Source organism: Herpailurus yagouaroundi, unplaced genomic scaffold (genome assembly GCF_014898765.1).
Source record: "Herpailurus yagouaroundi ecotype Mexico unplaced genomic scaffold, PumYag 571, whole genome shotgun sequence".
NCBI classification, from domain to species: Eukaryota; Metazoa; Chordata; class Mammalia; order Carnivora; family Felidae; genus Herpailurus; species Herpailurus yagouaroundi.
In genome coordinates, this window is record NW_024412788.1 from 1,842 (window position 1) to 25,660 (window position 23,819).

Consider the following 23,819-nt stretch of genomic DNA (forward strand, 5'->3'; position numbering starts at 1 on the left):
GAGAGAAGGAGACACGGAATCCGAAACAGGCTCCAAGCTCTGAGCTGTCAGCACAGAGCCCAACGCAGGACTCGAACTCACGAACCGCGAGATCATGGCCTGAACAGAAGTCAGCACTTAACTGACTGAGCCACCCAGGCACCCAGGAAATAATTTCTTAAAGATACAATACATTATGAGTTCATACTGGCCTTTCTAATTCAAGTTTAGAGCTATGGGCTTTTTACTTAACTTTGTTGATTGTTGATTGTTGATTGTCTCTTCTTTATCTCAAGTGTCGTGATTCTCAATGATAGCAACAAATTACTCATTTGCTCTGTTCCTTATACACACTAATCTTAGAATAGCAAACCAAGACACCCTGCAGGAATGTAATTCCTAAAACCAATTTCATGTTTTGTTGGAATTCTTCTTTTCTCCCACTTATGATATGCCATTTCAAATGTACCAATTATACATTTTTTAAAAAAAATTATGTTTCAGAGTTACTCAAAATGATTCTTCTCTGTTTGTGTCAACAATTTGATAGGGTCATCCCATTCATTTTGCCTTAGGTTTTTAGTGTTAGCTTTTCAAATTTGTTTTTTGTATTCCTTAATGTAGATATTATACACAAATATATATTGTATAAAATATAAATTTATAAATTTAATAAATTATATATAATGTATAAATGATAAATTAGATAAAATGTGTATTATGATTACATAAACTATCTGCATGGTTCAAAAGATCTTAAAGGTCTTAAATCCATAAGACAAGACATTTGGGAGAGTCAGGCTCCTATCCCTCTTTATCTACCTTGTGTAATCTCTACAAGAATCATTTTTGTTTGCTTTTGATTTATTCATACATTTAACGGATACAAAAATTATATATGATATCCATATCTGTATCGCATGTATACAGAAGATTATATATATTTATACTGCTGTTTAGATGACAGGGATATACCATACACATTTAACTTATATTTCCTGGTGTGTATGTTTTACATGCTTTATTTTTAATTGAAGTATAGTTGACATAGAATGCTATATTAGTTTCAGGTGTATTTATATACTTAACTGTGTTTCATAGAGAGTCTTTCATAATGGGATATAGAAATAGTTTTCGTGTGTGATTTCAGCTGTATAGTAAGTACTCTTGTGTATGGTGGAGCCATTGTTTATTCAACCAATTCTCTATTGAAGTATGTTTTTTATTATTGTTTTTTAGTGTTTACTATTACAGATGGTGCTGAAGTAAAAAGGCTTGTTTGTGCATATGTCTTTTCATATTGCCACCAGTTTATCTTTGGCATTGATTTCGAGAAGTAAAATTGCCGAGTTAAAGGATGGATGTGTGTATGTACTTTTGCTAGGTACATATTGCTAAATTTCTTTCCATGGAGATGGTACCAACTTGCATTTGCACCAGAAATTGTGAGAGTTGCCTGTGTCTTCATGGCCTTGTCAACAGACTATGCCGGCAAACTTTTAGAGATTTTTCTAATTAGATAGATGGGCAATGTTATATGTATATATTTATTTATTTTTTCTTTTTTAAGGGAATAACTTGACTCTTACAGAAAAGTTGCCAGAATAGTTCAAATAACTTTTTCCCTGAGCAATTTGAGAGTATGTTTCCAAACTAAGGCTCCATGACTCTTACATATTTTAGTGTGTGTTTCTCAAAGACAAGGACGTTCTCCTACATAAATGACAGTGTAGCCGTTAATATCAGGAAGTTAATATTGATATATTAATAGAAACTGATGCTCAGACCCTATTCGAATTTTCCCAGTGGTTAATAATGTTCTTAATAGAAAAGGATTTGGGATCACACAATGGTGTTGTTCAACATATCTCTTTAGTTTTCAATCTTCCCTTGATTTTCATGACTTTGATTCCTTTCACTCTGATTATTTTGTAGAAAGTCTCACAATCTGGATTTGTCTGATGTTTCCTAATAGTTACATTCAGGTTAGGCATTTTTGGCTGGATATCACAGAAGTGATGCTATGTCCTTGTTGCTTCCTCTCAAGTGCTGCGTAATTTAAATTTGTCCTATTACTGGTGATGTTAATTTGGATTACTTTGCTAAATAGTACCTGCCAGGTTTCTCCACTGTAAATTTACTCTTTTCCCCTTTGTAATTAATAAATATTTTGTTGAGAGATACTTTGAGACGATATAAATAAACTATCCTCATTAAATTTACCCACTAGTTGTAGTATCCATTGCTATTTCTTGGCTAAATTATTACTTTGATGGTTGCCAAATGGTGATTTTCTAATTTTATCTTTTCTCCTACATTAATTGTAATGTTACTGTAGGAAAACACTATCTTTCTCCTCATTTATTCATCCATGTGCTTATATCATATGGACTCATGAATTCCTATTTTATTTGATGGGTTATAGTTCATTTATCTTTATTTACTGTGATGCTCAAATTGTTACACATTTAGGCAGTGAAAGCCTGTTAAATTGGTTGTGATGTTTTTTCTTTCTCCGTATTTCCTTCAGCAACAAAATGTTCTAGCTTAAATGATACTTTTCTTGGCCCAGCCTTATAATCAGCCATTTCCTTAAGGAACAACGATTCTTTCTGGGGAGAGGAATAGAATTTAGAAACCAAAATTTGGGCACTAGATATGCACATTATTATTGGGGTTTCACTGCTCCCAGGCCCTCTCAGAGAACAGAATTAGTGAATATATGTATATCAAAAGATAAGCAAACGTATTTTATATATACGTGTTCTTACATACACATACATTTACATCTATATTATTTCCCTATTTATCTACTGAAAACTGTCAGTTTCCATTGTTGTCTCTAATTCTAATCTAATACCAAAGAGTTTATTCTAGGTTTATTGCCATCTATATTTGTAAGTTCCTTTCTTTATGAGAAACCTGACTCCTATTAGCCTCATTATATCTACTTATTCTATCAATCCCTGCTGAGCGGAGCCCAACATCCATCATTACTGATGCCCTCCCCTACTTCCATGTAGACCCCTTTTTCACCCTTCTTGGATTCCAACATCCCACACCAGGCCACTGTCACCAATGTGGCCCTTCTCTCCCTCCTTGGGCTCTGACACCCTGCACCAGGTCATGTAAACACCTGTCCATTCTGCTTAGGCTCCAAAACTGGCAGCAGGCTGCCCCCACACCCCACTCCACCCAACCTTCTGCAAGAATGCCTATCTTATTTAACCCCTCTAGCTTTGGGATTGAGTAAGGAAGGAAAAAAGTAAAAGAAAGCAGACGGGAGGAAAGGAAGGAAGGTAGGTAGGAGGGAAGGAACTTTCATTTTTTAAATTATGAGTAAGAATGAGATCTCTTCAAATGTTTAGCATGCCATTTGCATTGTGCGTATGCCTCTGTCTGTATGTGTGTGTATGTGTATGTGTGTGTGTGTGTGCATGTATGAACTGTTAACATCTCTAGCAATTTTGCTATAGTCATTTGCTGTACATCTCTTTTTTCAGGAATTTTTTATATATTAGGAATATTGATCTTTTGTAATGTACTGTAAATTTGAAATACGTTTTCTAAATTTGTCTTTAGGTTTTTTCTCTGTTTTCATTTTATGCAATTTATTACTTTTTTCTCTTATTGTTCTCAGATTTTGAATCAACATTGAGGAATAGTTTCCTTTTTTAAAAATATAATTATTCTCAAGTTAGCTAACATACAGTGTATATAGTGTGCTCTTGGCTTCAGAAGTAGATTCCCACGATTCATTGCTTACATACAACACCCAGCCCATTCCAACAAATGCCCTTCTCAATGCTTATCACCCACTTCCCCTCTCCCCTACCCCCCATCAACCCTCAGTTTGTTCTCTGTATTTAAGAGTCCCTTATGGTTTGCCTCTCTCACTGTTTGAAACTATTTTTCCCCTTCCCTTCCCCCACGGTCTTCTGTTAAGTTTCTCATATTCCACCTATGAGTGAAAACATGATATCTGTCTTTCTCTGCCTGACATTTCGCTGAGCAAAATACCCTCCAGTTCCATCCACGTTGCTTTTTCATTGATTTCCAATTGAGCTAGATGTTGGACTACATTGTTGTGAGAAAAAAATCTGACTTGACTCTGCCATCTCACACTTTCAGCTGGAGTCCAAGAGCTGGAATCACGCTTCCTGGTACCCGGAGATCTATTAATTTTGACGGGGAACAAAGTGCAAATGCCATGCGATGCCATCCTGATTGATGGCAGCTGTGTGGTAGATGAAGGCATGCTGACAGGTACGGTTCTGTCTCACGACTTACAGCCTTGGCAAGCTCTCCCAGGTTCCTTCTCTATCAGAACAACCGTGGCAAAGCTGGGGCTTGCTGTGGGATATTACACTCCCACAATTCTCACTTGACTGTCCTGCTCTGGATGGGAGAGTTCAAATTAAAGCTGCTTTCTGGGTCCTAAGTTTGATACAGTTGTAATTTTCTGAGTGCTTAGCATTTTCTTCTTGAACAAAGGTTATTGCAACCCTGTCGCTTTACCTTAGAAGACTGTAGAGATCATTAGACATTTCAAATCATCTGTGACTTTTATGTTCAGCATTTTCATATAAATTATATCTTTTGATAAACTTGGAAGATGTGAAAGCTATTGATGACATCCTGAAACCCAGAAGGTCAAGTCCAAGCTCTTCCCTGCCTTGGCTTGAATACGTGAAAAGGTTCACGACAAAGGATTTGTCACACATCTGCTGCCTGAAAACACACTGGGACTTTAGGACTAATTGAATTTCATTTTTAAGTAGTATGCTGCTAGAGCAGGGAGGGACCTTAGAGGTCACTGCATCTCATGGATATGGAAGCTGAGGTCCAGAGAGAAGAGACCTTGAGATCACAGTGCTTCGAGTTCTCACGAGTGCACATTTGAGGAGATGTTGTGCCAACATTTCTCTAAGATAAAGAAGAATCATAAAGTTTTTTTCACAGATGGACTAGGGGGCTGAGAAGACACATTGACATACTGTGGTTCCCACTGAAGCCAAAATTGAATCCATTTCTCTAGGACAGACCAGGAAGGCATGAAATGGAGACAAGAACATGTATCTTTCTTCTATGTAACTTTACCAAAAAATTTTTTTATTTTTTTATTAAAAAATGTTTTTTTAATGTTTATTTATTTTTGGAGACAGAGAGACACAGAGCATGAACAGGGAGGAGCAGAGAGAGAGGGAGACACAGAGTCGGAAACAGTCTCCAGTCTCTGAGCTGTCAGCACAGAGCCCAACGTGGGGCCCGAACTCACGAACTGTGAGATCATGACCTGAGCCAAAGTCAGACACTCAACCGACTGAGCCACCCAGGCATATGGTCTCCCCCCACCGCAATTTTTTTAATGCGTGGCAGGCCATGTTTCTTCATATAAGGAATCCGTAGATTTGTAAAATTCCTTTAGTGCTGGGACCTCAGCAATGCTAAGTACTTTTCTTCTGGCAAAAAGTGGCCCTACTACAGTGGGACATATCTCTGACTTTGTACTGCCCACTTTTCAAAGGCCAGTGGAAGGCTTTACAAGGTTTATTCCACAGATCAGACCCTAATTGCTTCCTCAACGTCATTCACCACCCTGTATTAGCACTTCAGCCCACTGCCATCTGCTCCTTCCATGTCACTGGCAGCAGTCACCCATGTCCCAATTGCCAAACCCAATGGATTCCTTAGATTTCTCTTCTTGTTGACCTCTCTGCTGCTTTTGATGATTCTGACCATCTTTCCCTTTGGAAAACTCTCTTCTCCCTAACTGTCCAAGATAGCGCCATGTCCCATGCTGCTCCTGATTGTTGGTAGTGCTCAGAGCTATGTCCTAGTCCTATCCCCTTCTATCCTCACTCTTGGTCCCTCAGTAATCTTCTATCTCCTGTGACTTTAATCATAGCCTGTAAGGTGGTGAACTTTGACTAAATGTCTCTGGTCTAGGCTTCTCCCTTGAACTCCAGACTTAAATAAATAAATAAATAAATGCAAGATGTCTCAACATAGCCATTCCACAAGACATCTCCAACTCATGGTGAACATAAAGCAACTCTTCCTTCCTCCTATAATCCCTGTGTTGATGACTAATGCCACCCTCTGCTCATTTCCCCAAGTTGGAAACCAAGAAGCCATTTTGAATTTCTCTGTTCCTATGACCTCCCAATATAAAATTCTCCCCAAGTTTTGTAACTTCTTACCTTATTTCTCAGCTCCCGGACTTCCTTTTACTCTCACTGCCTGCTGCCATAAGTCAGACCTTGTTCTCTCCATCTGGATGTCCAGCTTCCAACCTCACCAGACTTCAATCCATTCCCTGTACTGCAGATAGAGTACTCTCTCTCTTGTACATGAATATGATATTACTCTCCTGAATAAAACACTTAAATATCTCCCTACTCCCTTCTGCCACTAATGCCTACAAAAATCATGTAAACACTTAAATATGTGCACCTAGGGCCTCCCTGCTTTGGTTTCCTGCACAGGTCTCATGGCCCCTCATTCCCCATGCCCCACATTCTGGACCTCACAACTTGCTATTCTAGCAAGGCTATTTCTAGCCTTCTTTAATGTCCGTGTTGGATGTTACAATACTTATAGTATTTATAATACCACATTATTCTTATTTATTGGGACTACAAATCTCCTAAAAAACAATCTCCTTGTATCCCTAATACCTAGGGTTGTCCCTGCCACCCCCTGCAGGCTTATAACAAACATCCACCGCATGCCTAGTGAGTGCATACGTGATTTAAATGAGATGTTTGTTTTCTATAGGAGAAAGTATTCCAGTCACTAAAACTCCATTGCCCAAGATGGAGAGCTCCATGCCCTGGAAAACGCAGAGTGAAACCGATTATAAAAGGCATGTTCTTTTCTGTGGGACAGAGGTTATGCAAGCCAAGGGAGCGTGCTCCGGGACCGTGAGGGCGGTGGTGCTACAGACTGGTGAGTGAGCGTCCCTTCTTTGGTTTGTTACTTTAATGAAATATTTTTGCTCAGTGTGTCTAGTGCCTGAAATCTATTAGGTAAGCAATAGTCTTTCGATAACAAGCCAAACCTATTAAAGTTCCATATTTCAAGTGTGAATTGCACTATGGCACATACCTTTTAGTCAACAAAATACCGATGACAATAATTACTATTAACGTGTTTTGTAGTTTAGAAACTATCTCTATATATCAAACCTGCACAGCAAAGATGCTTGTTCCCACTTCATACATAAATAGGCTGAGGTCAGCACAATCTGAACAAACTTAAAAAAAAAAAAAAATCACATAGTCACTGACAGACCTGGGTCTAGAATTTAGATCTTTTAGCCCCAAATCCCAAGTTTTTTCTAGCCAGGGTTAGAAATTGAAAACTTGAGGGGCTCCTGGGTGGCTCAGTCGGTTAAGCGTCCAACTTCAGCTCAGGTCATGATCTCACGGTTCTTGGGTTCGAGCCCCGCATTGGGTTCTGTGCTAACAGCTCGGAGCCTGGAGCCTGTTTCGGATTCTGTGTCTCCCTCTCTCTCTGCCCCTCCCCCACTCGTGCTCTGTCTCCCTCTGTCTCAAAAATAAACATTAAAAAATTTTTAAAAAAGAAATTGAAAACTTGACACTGAAAAGTATTAGAAATTAAGTCCATCAGTATTTACTGGGTCCTATGGTTTAATTTCAAGTAACGTGTGTGTGTGTATGTGTGTGTGTGAGTCATTTCCTTAAAATGAAGTTATACTGGGCAAGGCTGTGTTCTGATCTCAGTGTGGTGGTTTCCTATCTCTGGGTCGCATTGATTTTGAAAGTAGAGAGAAGAAAGATCAGAAGGGAATAGGCTCTGAAAAAGTAAGATATTTCCATTGTAGCACTCAGGTGTCTTCCCAATTATCCTTTGTGTTTGGGTTTAAGCACTGTTGAAATATCTCTAGAGAAAAACAAAGGCCATGTTGAGGCTTAGAAGCGTGCTAGTAGTAGGATTTGTCATCCTAAGAATGTGGATTGTGTGTTTGTTACTTCAGGATTCAACACTGCAAAAGGGGACCTCGTGAGATCCATTCTGTACCCGAAGCCAATGAATTTTAAGCTTTACAGGGATGCCATCAGGTTCCTCCTGTGCCTTGTAGGGACAGCAACCATTGGGATGATCTATACTTTGTGCGTCTATGTGCTCAGCGGGGTAAGTTGCTTTTGTTCTTTTACTACATGCACACGTAACACTCATGGAGGTATAATTTATACTCTGCGTGTTAACCTTAATCTCAGCCATGGTTTGTAAACCTGGGAAACAAAGCCAAACGCTGATACCTGCACATGTACTCACAGTTCGCCAATATGAGAGATTGATCCCCAAGTAATACTATAACAATCAGAACTAGAGGGGCAAAACGCTGTTTCCTGAGCTACCAACAGTGCCTCTCATCTTGTACACTTCTTACACCATTTTTTCCTTTTCGATCTGAGAATATGTTTATCCCAGTAACGTACTTTTTGGCGTTATTAAATAAGGAGCTGAAAACAAAACCTGGATACCCCATGTTGGTGAGGCCATGACAAATTTGTACATTGTTCTCTGCTGGTAGCAGCAATGAATCATTACAAACTGTTTCATTGCACTTTGGAAAATCTATGAGAGCCATAAACCGTGCATACTTTTTGACCCACTCAAATCATTTCTGGGAATCTGACCTAAGGGAGTAAACAAAAAGAGGAAAAAAGTCATATGCACCAAGCTCTTCAGGACTGATTTACCTGTAATAGCTGCAGAGTGACTTTATGTCCCAGGAGCCTCCAGAGGAGGTGGTGAAGAAAGCCCTTGATGTCATCACAATTGCGGTCCCTCCTGCTCTACCTGCTGCTCTGACCACAGGCATTATCTATGCCCAGAAGAGGCTGAAGAAGAGAGGCATCTTTTGCATCAGCCCCCAGAGGATCAATGTATGTGGACAATTAAACCTTGTCTGCTTTGACAAGGTATGTGTGTTTCACCCTCATTATCATTGCCATTTTTATCATCGTTGTCATCGGGTAGAGGCGCTTCACACTTTTCTGGGGCAGGAAACACAGGATGTGTTATCTGCCTTCCTTTTATCTCTGGTTGGATGTGTAATATAGGAAAGGCACAACTCTTGAGCTTCCAGATTCTGGGGTTTAGAAGAGGGAGAGGAGGTACTGAATAAGCGGGTCTTTGAAAGTCCTTCCAGCTCTAGTATTTTCTAAAACACAGTTAATTAAGGTAGCATTCTGTCCCTCCCCAGACAAAACCACATACAAGGAACAAAACTTAAACCCTTCACTATGGTCCCTGCTTGACCACTACCATGGTCAAGAATATTGCCTAGCTTATAGTCAGTGCCCAATAAATATTTATTGGTTTAATAATGAATAAATAATTAATGAATAATAATAAACAGTGATTAATAATAATGAATAATGCATAATGATGAATAAATAATAATTAATCATAATAAATAATGAATGAATAAAAAAGGGAAGAATTTATTTAACTGTATTTTACTTGGGCAGTTGCTCTTGGCTATAGGAAAGCTCCCATCAAATCCTTACTGTATTTTCCCATCTGTAGTATATTGCTTAAAATTATTCTTGACTATATGCCAGTTATTCCCAACCAGCCTCTTATTCTACCTCCTCCTGAATATATTCTTTGGGTCTGGTGTCTGCCTATACTGAGTGAGGGGAGGGGCTGTGAGAGGGTAAGGCAGGGATGGTGGGCTGTTTTGTGTCCAGGTCTTCATTTATAAAGGGGATTGGTGACTGCAGAGAGAGGTCAATGCCTTTGAAAGAAGTTTAACATTACAGTTTTCCTGGTAAGGAAAGGCACAGTCCTGTGGGCCATGGGAGGAATGGCAAGTTTGGATAAGGGATCTAAGGAAATGCCTAGACCAGGTCCTTTACTGGGGCCTCTATGGGGAAGGCAAGTCAGGGCAGGGTAAACAGCTTATGACTGGCTAGTTTGAACGATTTGGGTGAGCTTTGGGCTGCAGGGTGGTCTCTGGCCCTTGGCCCCAGGATGATGAAGGCAGAGGACTATTGCCTCCTGAGGAGTAGGGGCCAGGTAGATGATTAGTTTGCATGTCAAAGGCACGCAGAGTCCCTTACTATCTCTAAGAATTGGCTAGCCCAGGAGATGGAGTCTTTCCTTAGAAAGGTTTTTTAAGATGTCAAATCATCATAATATATAGAAAATTAATACAACACAAGGGTATAATAGGCAGGTGAATATGGGCAAATGAGTGAACTTAGGAAAGCAATAGAGCCGGTGGTTTTGACCAGAGCAAGACGTCAGTAATGGGAGAGGTTTGTACACCTTTGCTATCTGGCTAAGACATTTGTACATACCTTCCAGGCAGTGCCGAACCTTTGAAAGTGGTTTTTGGTTCTGTTTATGCTTTTTCAATAGTTGTTCTCCTTTTTCTTACTTTTGTTGTGGCAAAATGAACATTCCATAAAATTTACCGTTTTAACCATCTTTAAGTGGCTTTAAGTGCGCTTACATTGTTGCGCAATCATCACCGCCATCCATCTTGAGAATTGTTCTATCTTCCCAAATGGAAACCCTGTGTCCATTAAACAGGACATTGAAGTTCTTGAGGACAGAAAAGTAATAGGATCAGAGTTATATTACGTGGTTACTGGACTATCAGCGAGACCTACCACGATCAGAAGGCTAACATGGCTCTTGCCAGCATTTCTGAATTATTTTGTGATCCAATTAGCATAACAAAGAAGAATGTTCTATTTGTGGGGTCATCTCTCCCTGCACTTGGCAAAAGAAGCAGGGGTGGGACAAATCATTATGACATGAATTTGCATAAAATAAGTAATAATTAGGGGTAATTATCATAATTTGCTCTTACTCTGTGTCAGACATTAAATCAAGCACTTTATTTGTATTATCTAATTTGAAGTTCACAATAACCTCATCCGATTATAAGCACATTGTACAGGGAAGGGCTCCGAGGTTCAGAGGGATTAAATAACTCTCCCAGGTCATACAGCTAGTGTTTTAAACGAGTCCAAGCTCTTCATCATTATCCTGTACGGAGAGAAATACCAAAAAGCACCCTCTTTTACCTAACAGGTGTCAAAAAGAGCAAACCACCTGTTTAGAGCAGGGAAAAAGTCTACTCCCATTACTTATTTCTGATGACATACTTTAATCTTCTGCTGTAAAACCTGGGACTCACCCATTTTATAGCTCTTACAGGCTTACCAAGACTTTCCCATTAGATCCTCACAACCAGCCTCTGAAGTCTGTAAGACAGATACAGTTTTCTTCCTTTATCGCCAGCTTGGTGGTACAACTGGTAGGAGCCGTCCAAGCTTCTGCCGAGGACCCCAGGATTCCCACCTGACTGTGTCCTTCCTTGAGGTGCTGATTTTAGTAACGTGTTTGTGACATGTATTTTCCTGTTAAAACATACCTTAGGGGCTGTCGCTTCAGAGTAAACCGAGCCCTCGTTTCTGTTTAGACAGGCACCTTAACAAGGGATGGTTTGGATCTCTGGGGAGCCGTGCCCTGCGATAGGAGTGGGTGAGTACCTGGGACTGAATGCACTGGAGTTTCTCTTTTCCCAGAGAAAATACTCTGCATTTTCTCCTGAAAATTAATAATGAAGACATTTTGGCTTCAGAGCAGTCGGTTGCCAGAGTGCCTTCATGTAATGTCTCTTTGGAGCACTTCCAAGTCTTACTGAAACATGCATAGCTCCCTACACCCTATCCCCTGCCCCATTCCACTCGCAAACCTAGGAGACAGAGGGGTTTCGCGTCTTTGCTAAGATGTGATTTGTAGAACCATTTTTACATTTTTTTTTAATGTTTATTTATTTTTGAGCAAGCAAGAGGGAGAGAGGGAGAGAGAGAGAGAGCAGGGGAAGGGCAGAGAGAGGGAGACACAGAATCCAAAGAAGGCTCCAGGCTCTAAGCTGTCAGCACAGAGCCCGAGATCATGAACTGAGCCAAAGTCAGATGCTTAACCAACTAAGCCACCCAGGCACCCTGCAAAAAAATCTTAAAACTGTAATTTGCTGTCAGCATATTAGTGAGGGGCCTGAAGTTGACCCAGTGTACCTGATTTGGAGAATACCAGGACACGGTCCCTCAGGGAGGTAACATTCCTTCTACAAACTGAAGCCTTTCAGTTTGCCTGGAAGGAGAACACTGCACTGACTTGTGCACAGTGAGTTTCAGGAAGAGCAGCAACCGTGAACCCGTAGCTAATGCACTCATTTTCCTTGGTATTGCAGTTTTGGAAACTCCACCTTTTGGGTGCAGGGCAACTCCTCCTTTCTGGCCAGAAAAGACTCGGTTTTTGGCAATTTTCAGCTTGGGGTGGTATGATTTGCATTGCTCTCTTGTGGGCCCTCTTGTGGGCATGTCTGACATTGCACCCCCCCGCCCCCCCGCTTTTTCTGGTCACTACCTCCACTTGCGAACAGAACATGAACCGTCTGACTTTTACATTTTTTTTAATTTTTTTTTTTGCAACGTTTATTTTTATTTTTGGGACAGAGACAGAGCATGAACGGTGGAGGGGCAGAGAGAGAGGGAGACACAGAATCGGAAACAGGCTCCAGGCTCTGAGCCTTCAGCCCAGAGCTTGAAGCGGGGCTCGAACTCCCGGACCGCGAGATCGTGACCTGGCTGAAGTCGGACGCTTAACCGACTGCGCCACCCAGGCGCCCCTACATTTTTTTTTTTAATGAAAGTATTTCCCCGGTATCCTCACATCCTCCATCACAAAAGCATATAATACATAAAGGGTACATTGTGGTTCTACTTATATGCAGGTGACCTGTAATTTATCCACAAAATATTTTAATTACATGTGTGTAATACAGTTTCATATGAAAATATTATTTATAAGCAAGTCTATTTCCTGGGTTAACAAATAGATCCCAGTGCTTCTAACCACTTTGGTACACAGGAGAAACCTCTTATAAATATTAAACGTTCTCAAGTTCTTTTCATTTTGTCTCAAACTTAGATTTAGATATAGATCTTTGTATATTTCCACTTCAGCTTCCACAAAAAATGTATGTATTTGTTCAAATACGTGAGCATCCTGAGAGTGGTCGGTCTTTTGTTTATATTTGTGTTCCTAGTGCCATAGCACTATACCAGGCACATGGGCACACACAATAGGTGCCCAGCAAATGTTTAATTAAAATGAACTTACTATGTTCCACCTTTTTTTTTTTTTATGTTCCATCTTTTGAATGCTTTTCCATTTATTGAATTCAGGCATCCTCTTGTTCACAAAACTTTCTATTTCTAAAAGTAACCTGTCAGGGGCGCCTGGGTGGCTCAGTCGGTTAAGCGGCCGACTTCAACTCAGGTCGTGATCTCGCGGTCCGTGAGTTCGAGCCCCGCCTCGGGCTCTGTGCTGATAGCTCAGAGCCTGGAGCCTGCTTCTGTTTCTGTGTCTCCCTCTCTCTCTGCGCCTGCCCCGTCCGCGCTCTGTCTCTCTCTGCCTTTCAAAAATGAATAAATGTTTAAAAAATTAAATAAATAAATAAGTAAAAGTAACTTGTCAAATAGAAATAAAATCATTGATACAATGTTTAAGTTATTGATTGATTAATTAAGCCTGCTACTCTTGCTTCCTAAAAGGGAAATTTAAAATTTGAAAAGAAAGATAACATCAGAGAAAACCTACTCAATACTAGGTAGAAGTCAGCATCTGACTTACAGACTATTAAATATCTTCTTGTAAAAGGTAAGCTCATCTTTAATAATTCTTTTCCAAAAAGTCCTGCCCAATGTGCCAGATACTTCAAGAACCATTAGAAGGCCACCTGGGCTACTTGAGCAGGATCAATCATAAACATTCAAATAAAAATACAAGGACAAGGATGAGAGAGAGTTTATTTGTTATACAAACAAGAGTTTGGCCCAGTCCCCAGGAACTCAGAATTATATATTCAAAATTACGTAGCAATTACAATACGTGTGCCATCTTAATAATAAGATTTTTTTCCCTTAATCTGTGTTTGCTTTTCAGTGTGAGCTTAAGCATCTGTGTTAATCACGCTGCTGGTGATTGCTTAATGTGTACTAAAATACTGGGGGACGTGTTGGAAACCACTAAGACAACTTGAACTACTGATATATAATAATAAATATAATCAACAGGGTCAGTAGTAATCAGCCAAGAGGTTTTTGAACTTGTAGGGAAACTTGAATGAGGAAGACAGGAAGAAATACGCCTGGATTATGAGTTAGCTCTGTGATGGGGAGGCTTTCAGGAATAAAAGGCTAGAGCAAACTAAGGCCATATTTAAAGAAATTCAGTGTCCATATCATGGGAAATAATCTGATCCTGGAGAACATGTTTTAAGACAAAATGTGACACATAAAAACTTTTCCAGTAATGAGTAATTAGGGTGGTAGAGAGGTCTGGAAACTGCACATTGGAGGCACAGCTAGAGGTCCTACGGTAACCCCAGAGGAAGAAGAGATAATAGGGCCACAGCTGAGCTGGTCCACAAATCTGAAACAAGAGCATGTAGACTCTGGCCCCTTGGAAGCACCTGCCCCTCTGAGGTCCCCCACGTAGGATGGGCTGCTTTGTGGACCACCTACGGTACTCCACGTGTAAGACATGACAGCAAGGCTTCAAAGGACATGCATCTAGTGAACCTGAGGCCACACTTGGTGACTTCATCTCTGACTTAGTGAAAGAACCCTGCATGTGACAATTGGAGTTGTACCTCAGTAGGTTTTAGACGAGGCTACTTTCTATAAAAAAATGATGGTGATGATGGACGCTAGATGTCAGGATGGAAGAGGGGGACACAATGTCTTTTTCAAAAATGCTTTTTTTTAAGTTCTTTGTCATTAAAGTCTTTCGGTTTTCCAGTAACTAACTCATTCATTTATTCACTCATACATTTGTTGAGTATCTGCTGTGGGCCAAACATCAGATATGTTGGAGAGAAAGATGGAAAAATGTATGCCTGCCCCGAAGGGTTGAGTGAAGGAGATGCACATATACACACACAGCCATACAATGAGCTAGCCTGTGCTTCTCACCGCATTGGAAATGAAGTGGTCTGGTAGTTGGGGTGGTAGTGGATGTGTTTCAAACTAAGGGTGATACTTCTAGTTTTTTCTATACCTCTGGGATTAAATCAGTGCCAGCGAAAGAGCAAGGAAAAGAAAGAGTTTGAGACAAACCTCAAACACCTTTCTCACGCTTGCTGAATTTATAGAAGAATAACGGCTAAAAAAAGCATGATTAATTTGGGGGCATTAGAAGATGCATGCCATCTTGCATGCCATTAGAAGATGCATGCCATTAGAAGATGCATGCTGCAGTAATTTTTCAACAGATATTTACTTCCACAAGCTCCATTTGAGCATGGATGGATAGACTGAAGGCCCTTCCCTTTTCTCCTTCAGGTTCCAGGAAGTCCACAGCTTTGTGTCCGGCAGGTCTTTGCCATGGGGCCCGCTGTGTGCGGCCATGGCCAGCTGCCACTCTCTGATTCTTCTTGATGGGACCATCCAGGGAGATCCTCTGGATCTCAAGATGTTTGAAGCCACCACCTGGGTAAGATCCCACTCTGCAGAGAACCTAAGAAGCTTCTTCAATGCCAGAGCAACACAGATTTTATCGTATTCAATACTTTCAATATAGAGGTCCATGCAGTAGTGATGGACAAACTAATCTAAGTCTGTTTTCCTCATCTGTACAATTTAACTAATACCAGTATCTCCATTGTGGAGTTATTATGAGGATAAATGGAATGATGCATTTAAAAACAAATCCCTGATAATGTGCCTGGGACATTGTCGGTTAACCATATTTATACAATTATTCTATATCTTCCAACTCTTGAGACAACATAATTGCTGTATAATTTTTTCCAACTTTTGAGCAATGTCTGGCTGTAAAGTTTTCTAGAACATGGGGATTAAGAAACAGCACTGTCTCCAATGCTTAGGATAACTCATTGTTACCAAAAGTTTTATTCCTATTAATTGAATATTGACTTTGTTTCTAAGACTGGAAGAAATAAAAAGGGAAACCGTGAAAGAGCTTTGTTGAGATTTTGCAGTAGATTTAAGAGCAAAATTTATAGTTCAGGACCAGGTCTCTGGTTTCCCGGTTCCAGATTTGGCTCTGCTCTGACTGCTTGACCCTGTGAAGGCATCCCTCTTGTTAAAGTGTTGGCTCCCATGACCTTAAAGCAAAAGGGTTTGCATTAGATCAGCAGTGTTCATATAAAACAAGCAAACAAAATGAAATAACAGAGCTGGAATCTTTTCTCCAAAGGAAACCTATTCAGAAACATTCTATTAAAAAACCAACAGTTGGAGTTGCTGTGGTTGACATAGAAGATAGACCCTGTGTAGTACAGGAAACGCTCGCCACAAGCCCACTCCTACTCCCGCAAGCCCTGTGCAGTTCTAGGCCTCAGTGATCCCCGCGTGCTACCCTGCTAAAGGAGACAGTCTCTAGGGTCCCTTCCAGCGCTAGTGGGATATGGCTCTGTAGCAGTCTGATGTCATTCTGCCAGTCCCCCCATTTCTTCTGGGTTACTGTTTTTCTGTATAAGTAGGAATTACAATTTCCTTTCTGAGATTTTTTTCAGCTGTTGGATGATATGATTACAAAGCATTTTGACATCTTTGGGTAAAAGGTTCCTTTGACTATAATTTAGGGTTATTATTACACCAATTACTGAGCGTTTACTGAACACTAGCCACGTACATCACAGTCCCTGCCCTGCCTGGCCCTGAGGACTATCGATTCAAATTAGACAGAGAAGGAAGGGTGGGAACAGTGTCGAACTCCGGGAAAACAAAGACAGTATGGTGCTTGCCTCACACAAGCCTGCCTCTTCATGCTCACTATTTTCAAGTTAAGCTTTTCAGAAGCGGAGAATGAACCTTTATGCAGCACATTCCAACAGAGAAAGCAGGATAAATTGCATGAATAATTCAGAGGTGTCTGCCTTGCAAGTTCTGTGGCATTTCCAATGCACTCGGAGCCCCCCCCCCACCCCGGCCCCGTGGCGAAATAAGTCTGGTTCACCTCCATCTGAATGAGGGAGGTGACACTGAGAATACATCAAGGTGGCCTGAGGATTTTCTCAAAGAGGGGGTTTGAGCGTGGTATCAGTGGACGAATAAGAACTAAATCTCTACAAAGAAATATCCCATTTGTGAAACAGGAGATGGCGGTTTCTGGGGACGATTTCCACATCAAGGGAGTGCCAGCACATGCCATGGTGGTTAAGCCCTGCAAAACAGCCAGCCAGGTAAGCCTTGCCTGCTATCCGCCCCCAAATGCCCAGACTCAAAGGGAAATTTTTGAAGGGAAAATTTTGAAGACAGACGTGTCTTCTTTGAATTCCATAGGTGAAAATTGCTAAGACCTTGCTTCCCGTATTTGCTAAAATAAGAATTGAGGGAGTAGTGAACTCTGACTAGCTAGAAGCTATGTTGGTATGTCCCTCTCCATTCCCCCTCCCTCAACCAGGTCCCGGTGGAAGGAATTGCAATCCTGCATCTGTTCCCATTCTCATCAGCACTGCAGAGGATGACAGTCATTGTCCAAGAGATGGGGGGTGACCGGCTGGCATTCATGAAAGGTGCACCGGAAAGGGTGGCCAGCTTTTGCCAACCTGAGACAGGTAAGCGAATAGACTTGTGATTCAACAGACGGATCTGTTATTTCCAGCCCAAATGTGTCCCATCAGCACATGATCTATAAATTTAATTGCCTACTGGCCGTTGCCAATTCGGTAACCCAACTGGCATCCCAAACTCAATACTTCTCTTTCTCACTTCCTGTCTTTTCCATCTTGGTGAATGGTATTACGAATTTCTGCCGCTACTCCCAATTTAGGACTCGGCCCTGATTCCTCCCTCTCTTTCAGAGCCTCTATTTTATCAATTGCTAACCCATGGCCCTCTCATTCCATCCACCCAGACCCTCATCACCTTTCCCCTGGATCACTTCAATGTTTGGTGAATCCTGGTCCCAGGTTCCCCTACTCTGATTCACCCTTCATACTGTGGCCAGATAGGTTTTTCCACCACATAGTATAACCGTGTTGTCACTTTCTTGCTGCTATTCTTCCGGTCACTTCCCATAGGTTCCAGGATAGTCTCAGACTCCTTTAGGATCACACATAAGTCCTTCATGATCTGGATCCTATCACACTTTCCAGATATGCCTTGCCACTCCTATCCTCTCTCCTCATGCTTCCCCCGAGCTGAACTCACTACTCAAGTCTTGCTGTCTTGTGTCTCTATGTTTGAGCATATGATGCTCCCTTGGCCGAAATGCCTTTCCCTTCCTTCATCTACCCACTTCCCGCCAGTATGATACAAGCACCTCGAAATGTTTCTATAGCACACAGCAATTGCTTAGATCTCATTACACTGGCAATGATCTCATTCCACTGGTTGTTACTAACCCGACAGAGATCTTTAAAGCAGGGTCTGCCGTTCAGTCTCTGTAGAGCCAATATCTGACACATACATGGTAAGTAGACTCTCAATGAATGCTTGCTGGTCAAACTGGAGAAAAAAGAATTACACACGTTTCCCATCTTTTTTTCTTTTTTCTTTTTTTGTCCTGCTTTTTTCTCATTTCAGCTTCACTGGATCCCAACCCTGACAGTATAATTACATCTAGGGTTCTCACTGACTTATTTGTGTATCTTTTACGAGGTGTGTTTTCTTGGGAAAGAGTTGGATCTGTTTGTTAAGAATTTGTCCACCGGTACCAGCGGAATAAATGTTGCATACTAATCTTGCCTTATTTTCTGAACAGTACCAACTAGTTTTGTTAGTGAACTTCAGATTTACACGACACAGGGCTTCCGGGTCATAGCACTGGCCTACAAGAAGCTAGAAATGGATCATCACACCACTGCCTTCACCAGGTAAGTAGGGAGGATTTGATAAAGCAGAATGGGTTGCTGGGCAGTGGACTGGGCGGTGGACTGAACAACACAGCTTGCTGGATTGGTGTGCATAAAATGTCTCTGAACTTGGTAAACAGGGATATAGTCATCCCTGTCCTGCCTCAGCCACAAAGCTGATGTGAACAGTGGGAGAATTTCTGAGAAAAAACTGTATAAACTATAAAATAGGACATCATTGTACAGCTTTGTAAAAATAGACATAGGAAATTAACCAACGTTTCAGAGAGTTTGAAATGGTGGTGACGACCCCGTTTTGAAACAAATACAAGTAGCTCATTTTTTGTTAGAGTTAGCAAATTAGTTGCTAGAAAACATAACATCTGTCTGAAAAACAATTGATAAATTTGCAACTTAATGAAACAAATGAACAGAGCTTAGACTTACACAGAATCAGAAGAGCCATTCAGGAGGTAGTTTTGAGATGTAAAAGAGGTGCCTAAAAACTAAAATGGACTCAAGTATTTATGCGCTCAAATGTGTTGTTGTATTTTCCACCATTTATAGGCTACCTTGTTTATTTCACCTTCACTGCCATGTCCAATACCAATGCTGACCTCCGTGTCAGCTTCTGGGGGTAACACTGCTGTGGAGATAATCAGGACTTACTTTGTTATTTTGGATCTTGAATTTGGGAGGTCTAACATACTTGTGTTCAAGCCTATCAGATTCAACACTCCTATTGTCATTATATTTTGTACCACTTCCTTTAAAATAAAATTCATATGTAATTTGATCGGCACGTATTTTCTATAAAAATTGGGGCGTCTGAGTGGCTCAGTTGGTTGGGTGTCCAACTTCGGCTCAGGTCATGATCTCACGGTTTGTGGGTTCAAGCCCCGCATCGGACTCTGTGCTGACAGCTCGGAGCCTGGGGCCTGCTTCGGATTCTGTGTCTCCCTCTCTTTCTGGCCCTCACTGACTCATACTCTGTCTCTCTCTGTCTCTCAAAAATAAATAAAAATGTAAAATAAATAAATAAATAAAAATAAAAAAAAAAGAAATAAAGACCATGCCCTGTTATATAGTAAACATAGAAGCAAACGTGCAATTCATGACAAAAAGTCATATTTCAGTGAATGCTCAGCTGACTCCACTAAATCTAAATGAAACGATATGTTGCTTGCCCCTGTGTGCGGAATCACTGTGCAGACTGATACAGGTGCATTTACATATCGGAGTTGCAAATACTGCCAGCAGTCTTGCTTGCTGTCAGCGAGGTGACTCTGAAATGGTTACAAACACTTGGTAAAACTGAATCAAACAGTACAATCTCTTCTCACTTTACATGGCAGTTACATTTCTGAAAAATTCAATAGAATATCAAAAGTGTGCAAAAAATACTTTGTGTTTATATGTAAAACACAGCACGGGGGAAGTATAACAATTTATATTTGTTTAATATAATATTAGTAGTATTAGATATGCTATAATAACACAGTATACCATATAGTATAATAATAGTACATTATAAACAGTATAAGCCAGTACTGAAAGTATAAATGATTTTTTAATGTCCATGAATGGATGACCTGTAAAATATTCAAGAGGCATGTGAGATGCAGGGGAATTCTTCATGGTGCATTGGTCATTGCAGGAAATCTTGCTTGGATGCCTACAAGGTTTCCAAAATGCCTTCTAGAGGCAGCGCCTCTCCTGCTGAAAACCACCAACAGGGTCCAACTCTGTCACTTCGTGAATGGATAGTGGGGTCCAGAGGGGGAAATGGCTCATCAAAGATTACTGAGTATTGGAGTCCTGAGGCCGGCTTAGATTGATCCTTAAAACTCGGGCTATTACAACTCTGGGTATTTGTTGTAATTTAATTGACTTGGGCCATTAAAGTTACTCAAGTCAGAGAACTAAGAGTGTGAACTTTGAGACTGGATCTCACATTTGAAAGAAAGAAAGAAACAAACAAACTTGGGGTCAGGTTGTGGCAGAATTGGGAATGGAACTTTGTTTCTTGGGAACCCATTGACAGATATATATTAAGACTCTGGCTATTAGGCTGCTATTTCTGATGATTATAATAAATAGTTGCATATCTACCAGTTTCAAACTCATGATTTTTGAGCTGGTGCATATAACAAAGCACTAATGGTGAAGACGGATAACCAATAGGGAATTGTGAGGGCTGTGGCACCCAGGAGAGTACATGCCTGGGCTAACAGCATTGAAATTCCAACGTTTCAAAGTCTGGCAAGATCTAAACCCTTATAGGATCCAATAGGATCTAATCTTAGGTTGTCAATTTGCCCCTCCTGTGCTAAAGCCACATCACCATACATCTACTCCTAGCTTAATTAATTTACCTAAACTTTGCTAATCCCTAATTAGAGCAGAAAATTTTTTCTAGGGTGTGCGTGTGTGTGTGTGTGTGTGCGTGCACGCGTGCAGAGTGCTTCCAACCCTGATACCATAATTTCTTTGAGGGTTCTCAGCCCACTTTTTGCATATTTCAACCTTTAAAAACAGCCTGGATTCCAAGGACAGGAAATGTAATCTCATGGATGACAATATCCCCTTTGCATCACATTCCCCATTCTTGATTATTTTTAGATGCGTCAGGAGGAGATATACTGTCTGTTCAGGAAGCAGGAAAAAGTAGCTCACTATTCCAGGTTGCAGAGCTTCAGATCCCTCAAGAGACCACTTCTTCTCTACTTCTTGATTTATATTGAAACTCATGAAAAAAAGAATCATGTAGTGTTAGGGCTAGAAGAGATCTTGGAGATCCATTAGTTTTACTACCTTCTTTTACAAAAGAAGAAGTAGATTACCAGACAGAGAAAGTGATTTGCCCATGGTCACACAGCAAAGGTAGTGGCAGATCTGGGTTAAGAACTAGTTAATATCCTGATTACTGTGCATGGAACCCTAAGAAGGCCATGTGCCGGGGGAACCAGAAACATGAGTGCCGGGATAGACTGCAGACTACATCAGATGGCTGACTCTGTGGCCATTTTCTTGACCCAACCTGGTACCTTGTGGTTGGCTTATGTCATATCTCTGAAAATAGCCAAAGCCTGAGGTTTGGATACGAGGGCCACTAGAAAGTTTGGAGGACCTCATTCAGTCATCAACTAAGTTATCCTTCAAAGAGCAGTGCAAATATCCCCTGTTCCAGGAAAGTTTCTCCAATCACTGTACCCAGCAATGATTACACCTTCCTCTCTGACTCCATAGGACCATTATTTGTACCTCTTGGTACTTTTCCCAGCCTTCCATACAAACGAGGCAATCAAGTCTAATCTTTTCCTCCTGGTTAAATGTGAAACCCCCAGAATTAGGGGCTACTATAGTTTCTGTACATTCTCTCCCCCTTCTCCTTAGCCCTGTTCCTTGCCCTCATTTAGGTATTCAGTAAATGGTCATTCACTTGACAGACTGACTGGCTTTGCTTTCCATAAAAACTCTTCTGGCAGCAGAATTTCTGAAAGAGAAAATACATTTTCCTCGGCTGCTTGTCAAAGAGAAAAAAAAAAAGGTCACATCAGGCATCAAAGCATTTCAACTAAGGGAACCCTGGCTGAGCACTTCCTCTGTTGGGCACCGCGCACGTGTTGTTGAGCCTGTCTCTGAACTAGGCAGGCTTGCCCTCAGGTTGTTGAGACAGATCAGATAACAAAGAATGGCAAGAGGTATATAAACAAACAAAATGTGTGCTACGCTGAGCTAGAGGTAAGATCCTGAGGGAGCAATTATATTAACCCCCATGGGAAGGTTTTTATGGGGACGGGCCTGTGAATTGGGCCTCGGAATAAAAACAGGCAGGGTTTCTTCAATGGCAGATCATGGTGAACTTACAACCTTTTCCGTGAAGTAAGAAAGAATGTCTCCTGGCAGTTCAGAGCAAATGTTTAGAGATGGTTGAGTACAGAACATAGCCATGGTGGCTGGTCCACCTTGTCAGGAGGGTAGGGTAGGTGAAGAATTTAGTGATAGGTAAAGCTGGAGAGATAGTTTGGAACCAGATTATGGAGAGATTTCAATGCCAGGTTCAGAAGACTGGGGAATGCCTGGGGCGAGTAGTGCAAACTGTGCCCACTTCTGACCGCTCTGGTGGAGGTGTTAGCAGGGTCCTAGAAGCATGACTAACTCTAGTTGATGCCGCTGGCTGACACGAGACCCAGGTCTGAGACGCCTGTGGCAAGTAGGGCAAGCTGGGTCCTGCTGGGTGCTGCTTTCACCCATATTTCAGACAGAATTAGGCAATGCTGGTATGTTGCTCTTGTGTCTGCTAGAGGTGACTGGGTCTCAGATAAATGAATCATGGCAGAATTTTTGGAGCTCCAACCCCAGATACACTTCCCTGCACTTAATCCTGTGGAATGTCTTGGAAATTTTACTGAGGTGGACGGGAGCCTCAGAAGCCCCTCTTCTTTCCAGAAACATTCATACTATAGGCAGAAGAACGATGCTCTCCGCTGAGGGAGGAAGAGAGGGAGGAGCTTGGCTTTAACATAGGGGCTCTTTTGGGATGCCTGGGTGGCTCAGTTGGTTAAGCATCTGACTCTTGGTTTTGGCTCGATCATGATCTCAAAGTTTGTGAGTTTGAGTCCCACATCAGGCTCTGCATTGGCAGTGCAGAGCCTGCTTGGGGTCCTCTCTCTCTCCTCTCCCCCACCCCCTACCGCCCCACTTGTGCTGTCTCTCTCAAAATAAATAAACTAAATAAATACATAAATAAAAATAAAAGAGGGGCTGTTTTTTGAGTCTGAGAACTCCTGGGGCTAAAATAATATTGCTTATAGGCTTGGATTCAGGAGAGACTAGCATTTTGTTTTATTGTTCTTGAGTCTCACTTACTTTTCATGTTTCCATTCTAGAATACCTCTCTGGGGGTTGCTAACAAGTGAGGTGTTGGAAACCAGACTAGCCACAGCAGAAA

At 41.2% G+C, this 23,819-nt stretch overlaps 1 protein-coding gene across 1 annotated transcript in view; it reads left to right on the forward strand.

Annotated features, from left to right (window-relative positions):
- Positions 1-4,110: 4,110 nt before the first annotated feature.
- The window catches only part of LOC121024024 (probable cation-transporting ATPase 13A4), a gene marked incomplete at its 5' end in the record, with an annotated part of 55,944 nt that continues 36,235 nt past the window's right edge, over positions 4,111-23,819 (forward strand). The window contains 9 exons of the mRNA XM_040466340.1: positions 4,111-4,245; positions 6,760-6,930; positions 7,982-8,139; positions 8,745-8,933; positions 11,453-11,514; positions 15,387-15,537; positions 17,165-17,251; positions 17,473-17,626; positions 18,775-18,886. Of these exons, the coding sequence (XP_040322274.1) occupies positions 4,111-4,245; positions 6,760-6,930; positions 7,982-8,139; positions 8,745-8,933; positions 11,453-11,514; positions 15,387-15,537; positions 17,165-17,251; positions 17,473-17,626; positions 18,775-18,886 (1,219 nt within the window). The remainder of the gene's footprint in view (positions 4,246-6,759; positions 6,931-7,981; positions 8,140-8,744; positions 8,934-11,452; positions 11,515-15,386; positions 15,538-17,164; positions 17,252-17,472; positions 17,627-18,774; positions 18,887-23,819) is intronic.